At 49.2% G+C, this 9,057-nt stretch overlaps 1 protein-coding gene across 1 annotated transcript; it reads left to right on the forward strand.

Moving 5' to 3' along the window:
* Positions 1 to 1,509: 1,509 nt before the first annotated feature.
* On the forward strand, positions 1,510 to 9,054 carry CTDNEP1 (CTD nuclear envelope phosphatase 1; the record flags this gene model as incomplete). The annotated part of the gene is made up of 6 exons (XM_041472191.1): positions 1,510 to 1,544; positions 4,148 to 4,269; positions 5,506 to 5,624; positions 6,585 to 6,656; positions 7,196 to 7,312; positions 8,974 to 9,054. Coding segments are annotated over exons 1-6 (546 nt in total), but the record flags the coding sequence as incomplete, so codon positions are not given.
* Between the last annotated feature and the right edge of the window lie 3 nt (positions 9,055 to 9,057).

The following is a 9,057-nucleotide window of genomic DNA, read 5'->3' on the forward strand; positions in this document are numbered from 1 at the left end:
AAAAATTCCCAAAATTTTTCCCAAAATGCCCAAGTTTTCCCCCAAAATTCCCGATTTTTCCCAAAATTCCCCGAATTTGCCCCAAATCCCCCCAGGACGGAGCCCGAGGCGCCCCCCGAGGACCCCGAGGACCCCGACGAGGACCTGGAGCTGTGACCCCCCCCGGGAGCCCCAAATTTGGGGGGAAAATCCCCAAAAACGGGACCCAAATAAAGGAGCTGCTCCTCCCCCACCTCCCCTGGTGCTTTCGGGGCAAAATCCCAAATTTTGGGGAAAAAATCCCAAATTTAGGGGTGAAAGTTCCAAATTTTTGGGGAAAAAACCCCCAATTTTAGGGATGAAAATCCAAATTTTTGGGGAAAAAAAATTTCCAAATTTTAGGGGAAAAAATTCCAATTTTTTTTTTTAAATATCCCAAATTTTAGGGGTGAAAATCCCAAATTTTTTTGGAAAAAAATCTCAGAGGGAAAAAGTCCAAAATTTCAGGACTGAAAATCCAGAATTTTGGGGAAAAAATTCCCAATTTTAGGGGTGAAAATCCCAAATTTTAGGGGAAAAAATCCTCAAATTTTAGGGAGAGAAATGCCAAATTTAGGGGAAAATTCTCCAAATTTTGGGAGGGAAAGTTCCTGAAATTTTGGAGAATTTTCCCGAAATTTTGGGGGAAAATCCTCAAATTTTGGGGGTGGGGGATCCCCCAGTTTTAGGCGGGAAATTCCCAATTTTTGGCGGGAAAACTCCAAAATTTGGGGGGGGGGAATCCCAATTTTTTTGGGAAAAAATCCCCAAATTTTGGGGGTGCAACCTCAAGCGTTTGGGAAGTGGGAGGGGCTTCAAGAGGAGACCACGCCCCTCATTTAAATATAGCGAAACCCATCTTAAAGCAGAAGCCACGCCCCTTAATTTGCATAAGTGAAGTGTCTGTGCTGCACAATTTTTTCCTTCTTTTACATAAATTTGCATAAAAGAAGGTGGCCGTGCCCCTTTTGGCAAGCCACGCCCCTTAATTTACATAATACAATCTCAATTATTTTTCATGGGTTGCCTTTAATAATGAAAACCACGCCCCTTAATTTGCATAACTGACCAGTCAATCGCGCCACGTGGATTTATTCCAATAGCATAAACCACGCCCCTAATTTACATACTCACTGTCAATCATTTCAGCCTGAACTGGTCCCAACGGCACAAACCACGCCCCTAGTTTGCATACGCCCTGTCAATCACTTCAGCCTGAACGGATCCTAACGGCGGAAGCCACGCCCCTTCATTTACATAAAGACGCTGTCAATCACTGTCCGCTCACTATAGCAACGTGACCGCGCAGCTAATTTACATAACCCCGCCCATCAACCCCACCCCTCTCCTTAACCTCCATTCTCCTCCGTTTAAGCCCCGCCCCCTCCGTTTATGTCTAGGGTTCGGCGGCCCCGCCCCCGTGCGTAGCCCCGCCCCCCGTGCGTGCCCCGGAAGCGCTGCTGCCGGAAGTGCCCCCGGGCGATGGCGGCCATGGCGGCGCCGGCGGCGGCCCCGGTGGAGCCCCGGTGAGGGCCCGGAGCCCCCGAACGCCCCCGGGAGCGGCGGGGAGAGCCGGGATAACGGAACCGGGACCGGGATTGACGGGAATGGAGCGGGGAGGGCACCGGGAACGAAGGGCGGATCACGGCACCGGGACCGGGACAACGGGACAGGAACGGGAACGGAGCCGGGAAGCGAGCGGGGATTGCCGGGGGGGTGGGGGGAGTTTGGGGCATTTTTGGGAATTTTGGGAATGTTTTGGGGTTTTTAAAAAACTTTTTGGGGAATTTTTGGGGAGTTTGGGGAATTTTTTTGGATTTTTTGCGGATTTTTTGGGGGATTTTGGGAATTTTTGGGGGTTTTAAAAAACTTTTTGGGGATTTTTTGGGAACTTTTGGGGATTTGGGGGAAGTTTTTGAGGAATTTTTGGATTTTTTTTGGAGATTTTTTGGGGGATTTTGGGAATTATTGTGGAATTATTGGAATTTTTCAGATTTTTTGGGGAATTTTGGGGATTTTTAGGTTTTTTTTTAAAATTTTTTGGGGATTTTTTTGGGAATTTTTGGGGGATTTTTGGATTTTTTTGGGGAAGTTTTGGAATTATTGTTGGAAATTTTGGGGAAAATTTTCGGGGATTTTTTGGGATTTTGGTTTCTTTTTGAGGTGTTTGCATTTTTTTATTTCGTTTTTAGGATATTTTGGGTGGAATTTCGAGGTTTTTTTGGGAATTGGGTTGGAATTTTTGGGTTTTTTAAATTTTTTAAAATAATTTTTTCGGAATTTGGGTCTTTTAAAGTAAAAATTTTGGACTTTCTCGGGGAGTTTTGGGAAATTTTGGGGTTTTAAAGACAATTTTTGGGGTTTTTTTGGGGAATTTTCAGGAAAGTTCGGGTGGAATTTGGAATTTTCTGGGAATTTTTGGGGGATTTTGGGAATTTTTTGGGATAAATTTGGGGTTTTTGGGGAGAATTTTGGGTTAAGGAACAGAATTTTAGGGTGCAATTCCAGTTTCAGGGAGTTTTTTTTAGGGGAATTTTTGGGGTTTTGGGATTTTTTTTGGATTTCTTTGGAGAAATTTGGGATTCCTTGGAATAATGTTTGGGGTAAATTTGGGGTATTTTTTGATAAATTTGGGACTTTTGGGGATATTTTGGGATATTTGGGATAAATTCAGGATATTTTTTGGATAAATTCAGGATATTTTGGGTTATTTTGGCTAAATTTGGGATATTTTTGGATAAATTCAGGATATTTTTGGATAAATTTGGGATTTTTTGGGGTAAATTCAGGATACTTTGGATAAATTTGTAATAAATTCAGGATATTTTGGAGAAATTTGGGATTTTTTGGGATAATTTAGGATATTGTAGATAAATTTGTAATAAATTTGGGATATTTTGGGTAAATTTGGGATTTTTTTGGGGTATTTGGGATTTTTTGGGTTAAATTTGGGATATTTTGGGTTAAATTTGGGATATTTTGGGGTATTTGGGGTAAATTTGGGGTATTTTTTGATAAATTTGGGACTTTTGGGGATATTTTGGGATATTTGGGATAAATTCAGGATATTTTTTGGATAAATTCAGGATATTTTGGGTTATTTTGGCTAAATTTGGGATATTTTTGGATAAATTCGGGATATTTTGGAGAAATTTGGGATTTTTTGGGATAAATTTAGGATATTGTGGATAAATTTGTAATAAATTTGGGATCTTTTGGGTAAATTCAGGATTTTTTGGGATAAATTCAGGATATTTTGGATAAATTTGGGATATTTTGGGCTATTTTGGCGAAATTTGGGATTTTTTGGGGGAGGGGCCGAGGCTATTTTGGGATGGGGGAGGGGCCGGGAGGGCTCCGGAATGGAAACCTGGGAATTCCGGAGAATTTTGGGGAAATTTTGGGAATTCTTGGGCATTTCTGGGAACTTTTGGGGAATTTCAGGGAATTTTTGGGGAACTTTTGGGATTTTGGGGGGGATTTCTGGGAATTCCTGGAAATTTTGGGGGAATCTGGGAGAAGTTTTTGGGAATTTTCGGGGAATTTCCGGGAGTTTTGGAGGGATTTGGGGAATTTGAGAGAATTTTGGGGAAATTTTTGGGAATTTTGGGGGGCTTTTATGACATATCTGGGAATTTTTGGGAATTTTGGGTCGTTTCTGGGAATTTTCAGGGAATTTCAGGGTCCTGAGGGACTTTTGGGGGAATTTTGATGGAATTTTGGGGGGATTTTTAGGGATTTGGGGGAATTTTTTGGGACTTTTGGGACATTTCAGGGAATCTGGGGAGAATTTTTGGGGTCCCCAGGGGGATTTTGGGGAATTTTGAGGCGTTTTTGGGGAATTTGGGGTGGAATTGGGGAAAATTTGGGGAGATTTTGGGGGTTTGGGGGAATTTAGAGAAATTTTGGGGGAATTTTGAGGAGATTTTTGAGGGATTTTGTGGAAATTTGGGGGATTTTTTTGGATTTTGGGGAAATTTCAGAGAATTTTTAGGATTTTGGGGATGAATTTTGGGGGTTCTCACCCCATTTTTTGGGAGTTTTTTCCCCCAAAACTCCCCTGGGGAGGCTCAGGAAGCTCCGAAATTTTTGGGGTTTTTTTTGGGGGGGGATTTTTGGGCTCTCCCTGATGGAATTTGGGGATTCCCGAATTTCGGGGTCCCCCCAAATTTGGGGTTTCCCAGGTGATCCAGTACCAGACCGTGCGCTACGACGTCCTGCCCCTGTCCCCCATCTCCCGGAACCGCCTGAGTGAGTCCAAAATTGGGGGAGAAAACCCCAAAATTTGGGGTGGGAAATCCCAAAATCGGGGAGAAAACCACAAAATTTGGGGAGAAAATCCCAAAATTTGGGGATAAAACCCCAAAATTGGGGTTGCAAATTTTGGAAAGATTTTAGAGAATTTTGGGGGAATTTTGGCAATTTCAGGACGATTTTGGGAGATTTTGAGGGATTTGGGGCAGTTTTTGGGGAGTTTTGGGGTGTTTTTTGGGGGTTTTTGGGGGTTTTTTGGGTGTCCTGCAGCCCGGGACCCCCCCTGACTTCATCCTCAAGGGCTGGGCGGATTTTGGGGCAAATTCCAGAATTTTGGGCAATTTGGGATCAGTTGGAAAGGATTTGGGGCAGTTTTGGGGCAGTTCAGGGGGGATTTTGGAAGGAATTTGGAAATTTTGGGGGATTTTGAGGAATTTTGGGGTCCTAAGGCTGATTTTGGGATTCCAAGTCTGATTTTGGGGGGTCTTGGGTCGATTTTTGGGGTCCCCGGACTGATTTTTGGGATCCCAGGGCACAAAATTGGGGTGGGAAATCCCAAAATGTGGGGAGAGAACCCCAAAATCGGGGTGGGAAATCCCAAAATTTGGGGGAAAAACCCCAGAATTCCAGAAAGAATCCCAAAATCGGGGTGGGAATTCCTAAAACTGGGGAGAAAACCCCAAAATTTGGGTGGAAAATGCAAAATTTGGGGAGAGAACCCCAAAATTTGTGAGAGAATCCCAAAATTTGGCATGGGAAATCCAAAATTTGGGGGGAAACCCCCAAAATTCCAGAGAAAATCCCAAAATTTGGGGTGGCTACCTCAAAATTTGTGAGAGAATTCCAAAATTTGGGGTGAGAAATCCCAAAATTGGGGAAACATTATCAAAATTTCAGAGAAAATTCCAAAATTGGGGTGGGAAATCAGAAATTTGGGGAGAGAGCCCCAAAATTGGGGTGGGAAATCCCAAAATTAGGAGAGAACCAGTTCAAACCCCCAAATTTTAACCCCAAACCCCCAAATTTTAACCCCAAACCCCCAAATTTTCTCCCAAACCCCCAAATTTTCCCCCCAAACCCCAAAATTTTATCCCCAAACCCCCAAATTGTGTTCTCAAACCCCCAAATTTTCCCCCCAAACCCCCAAATTTTCCCCCCAAACCCCCCAATTCTACCCCCAAATTTTGCCCGAAATTCCCCAATTTTGCCCAAATTTGGGGGATTTTGCCCCAGACCAGGTGAAGAGGAAGATCCTGGTGCTGGACCTGGACGAGACCCTGATCCACTCCCACCACGACGGCGTCCTGCGGCCCACGGTGCGGCCCGGGACCCCCCCCGACTTCATCCTCAAGGTCTGCGCGGATTTTGGGGCAAATTCCGCAATTTTTGGGCAATTTTGGGAAGATTTGGGGTCACTTGGAGAGGATTTGGGGCAGTTTTGGGGTGTTTTTGGGGGGTTTTTGGAGAGTTTTTGGGGCATCCTGAGGCTCACAGTGCGGCCCGGGACCCCCCCCGACTTCATCCTCAAGGTCTGCGCGGATTTTGGGCAAATTCCGGAATTTTGGGGGATTTTGGGAAGATTTGGGATCACTTGGAGAGGATTTGGGGCAGTTTTGGGGCGATTTGGGGCAATTTTGAGGCACTTCAGGGGGGTTTTTGGGAGGAATTTGCAAATTTTGGAAAGATTTTAGAGAATTTTGGGGGAATTTTGGCAATTTCAGGACGATTTTGGGAGATTTTGAGGGATTTGGGGCAGTTTTTGGGGAGTTTTGGGGTGTTTTTTGGGGGTTTTTGGGGGTTTTTTGGGTGTCCTGCGGCCCGGGACCCCCCCCGACTTCATCCTCAAGGACTGGGCGGATTTTGGGGCAAATTCCGGAATTTTGGGCAATTTGGGATCAGTTGGAAAGGATTTGGGGCAGTTTTGGGGCAGTTCAGGGGGGATTTTGGAAGGAATTTGGAAATTTTGGGGGATTTTGAGGAATTTTGGGGTCCTAAGGCTGATTTTGGGATTCCAAGTCTGATTTTGGGGGGTCTTGGGTCGATTTTTGGGGTCCCCGGACTGATTTTTGGGATCCCAGGGCTGATTTTGGGGGTCCCAGGGCCGATTTTGGGGTCCCCAGACTGATTTTGGGTTCCTGGGTCTGATTTTTGGGGTTACCAGGGCTGATTTTGGGGGTCCCAGGGCCGATTTTGGGGTTCCTGGGTCTGATTTTTGGGGTTCCAGGGCTGATTTTGGGGGGGTCTTGGGTGGAATTTTGGGGTCCCCGGGCTGATTTTTGGGGGTCCCCGGGCTGATTTTTGGGGTCCCCCAGGTGGTGATCGACAAACACCCCGTGAGGTTCTTCGTGCACAAACGGCCCCACGTGGATTTCTTCCTGGAGGTGGTGAGTGACCCCAAAAAGCCCCAAATTCACCCCAAAATCCGCCCCAAAACCTCCTGAAATCCCTTCGAAACCCTTCCAAAATCCCCAAAAATCCCCAAAATTCCAGGTGAGCTGGGGGTGTTCAGGGTCAGCATGGAGATCCACAGCCCCAAACCCCACCTGAGACCCCCCAAAAACCCCCAAAATCTCCTCAAATCACCCCAAAATTCCTGAATTTTCCCAAAATCAGGTGAATTTCCCCCAAAATTCCGGAATTCCAGGTGAGCCAGTGGTACGAGCTGGTGGTGTTCACGGCCAGCATGGAGATCTACAGCCCCAAATCTCACCTGAGGCTGGACAACAACCGCAGCACCCAAAATTCCGGAATTCCAGGTGAGCCAGTGGTACGAGCTGGTGGTGTTCACGGCCAGCATGGAGATCTACAGCCCCAAATCTCACCTGAGACCCCCCAAAAACCCCTCAAATCACCCCAAAATTCCCTAAAATTCCTGATTTTTCCCAAAATCGGGTGAATTTCCCCCAAAATTCCGGAATTCCAGGTGAGCCAGTGGTACGAGCTGGTGGTGTTCACGGCCAGCATGGAGATCTACGGCTGCGCCGTGGCCGACAAGCTGGACAACAACCGCAGCATCCTCAACCGCCGCTACTACCGACAGGTGAGGCACACACCTGGGATACAGGTGAGACACAGCTGGGATACAGGTGAGGGACAGGTGAGGGACACAGCTGGGATACAGGTGAGACACACCTGGGCAGGTGAGGGACACACCTGGGCAGGTAACACTGGGAGAGACACACCTGGACAGGTGTGGGGACAGCCTCAACTGCTGCTACTGCCGACAGGTGAGCCACACACCTGGGATACAGGTGAGGGACCCCCCTGGGCAGGTGAGACCCACCTGGGATACAGGTGAGGGACCCCCCTGGGCAGGTGAGACCCACCTGGGATACAGGTGAGGGACCCCCCTGGGCAGGTGAGACCCACCTGGGATACAGGTGAGGGACACACCTGGGCAGGTAACACTGGGATAGGCACACCTGGACAGGTGTGGGGACAGCCTCAACTGCTGCTACTGCCGACAGGTGAGCCACACACCTGGACAGGTAACCCTGGGATAGACACACCTGGGATACAGGTGAGGGACACACCTGGGATACAGGTGAGGGACAGGTGAGACACAGCTGGACAGGTGAGGGACACACCTGGGATACAGGTGAGGGACAGGTGAGACACAGCTGGACAGGTGAGGGACACACCTGGGATACAGGTGAGGGACAGGTGAGACACAGCTGGACAGGTGAGGGACACACCTGGGATACAGGTGAGGGACAGGTGAGACACAGCTGGACAGGTGAGGGACACACCTGGGATACAGGTGAGGGACAGGTGAGACACAGCTGGACAGGTGAGGGACACACCTGGGATACAGGTGAGGGACAGGTGAGACACAGCTGGACAGGTGAGGGACACACCTGGGATACAGGTGAGGGACAGGTGAGACACAGCTGGACAGGTGAGGGACACACCTGGGATACAGGTGAGGGACAGGTGAGACACAGCTGGACAGGTGAGGGACACACCTGGGATACAGGTGAGGGACAGGTGAGACACAGCTGGACAGGTGAGGGACACACCTGGGATACAGGTGAGGGACAGGTGAGACACAGCTGGACAGGTGAGTGATACACATCTGGGCAGGTAACACTGGGATAGGCACACCTGGACAGGTGAGCTCACCTGGGATACGCTGGGACAGGTGAGGGGCTGGGCGCGTCCTCAGCCGCAGGTCCAGGTGAGGTGGGCGTGGCCCTGGGTGTGTCCAGGTGTGGTGGGTGTGTCCAGTGTGTCCAGATGAGATGGGCGTGGCCCTGGGTGTGTCCAGGTGAGTTGGATGTGGCCTTGCGCATGTCTCAGGTGTGCTGGGCATGTCCCAGGTGCGGTGGGCGTGTCCCGGGGTGTGTCCCAGGTGCCGTGGGCGTGTCCCAGGAATAGTGGGCGTGTCCCTGGGCATGTCCCAGGTGCGGTGGGCGTGTCCCGGGGTGTGTCCCAGGAGCAGTGGGTGTGTCCCTGGGTGTGTCCCAGGTGTAGTGGGTGTGTCCCAGGTCCAGTGGGCGTGTCCCAGAAGTGGTAGGCATGTCCCTGGGCGTGTCCCAGGCGCACTGGGTGTGTCCCAGGTGCGGTGGGCGTGTCCCAGGAGTGGTAGGCGTGTCCCTGGGCATGTCCCAGAAGTGGTAGGCGTGTCCCTGGGCGTGTCCCAGGCGCGGTGGGCGTGTCCCAGGCGCGGTGGGCGTGTCCCTGACGCGGCCCCGCCCCCAGCACTGCACGCTGGAGCTGGGCAGTTACATCAAGGACCTGTCGGTGGTGCACAGCGACCTGTCCAGCATCGTCATCCTGGACAAC

Source organism: Pyrgilauda ruficollis, unplaced genomic scaffold (genome assembly GCF_017590135.1).
Source record: "Pyrgilauda ruficollis isolate IOZ18807 unplaced genomic scaffold, ASM1759013v1 scaffold1078, whole genome shotgun sequence".
Taxonomy (NCBI): Eukaryota; Metazoa; Chordata; class Aves; order Passeriformes; family Passeridae; genus Pyrgilauda; species Pyrgilauda ruficollis.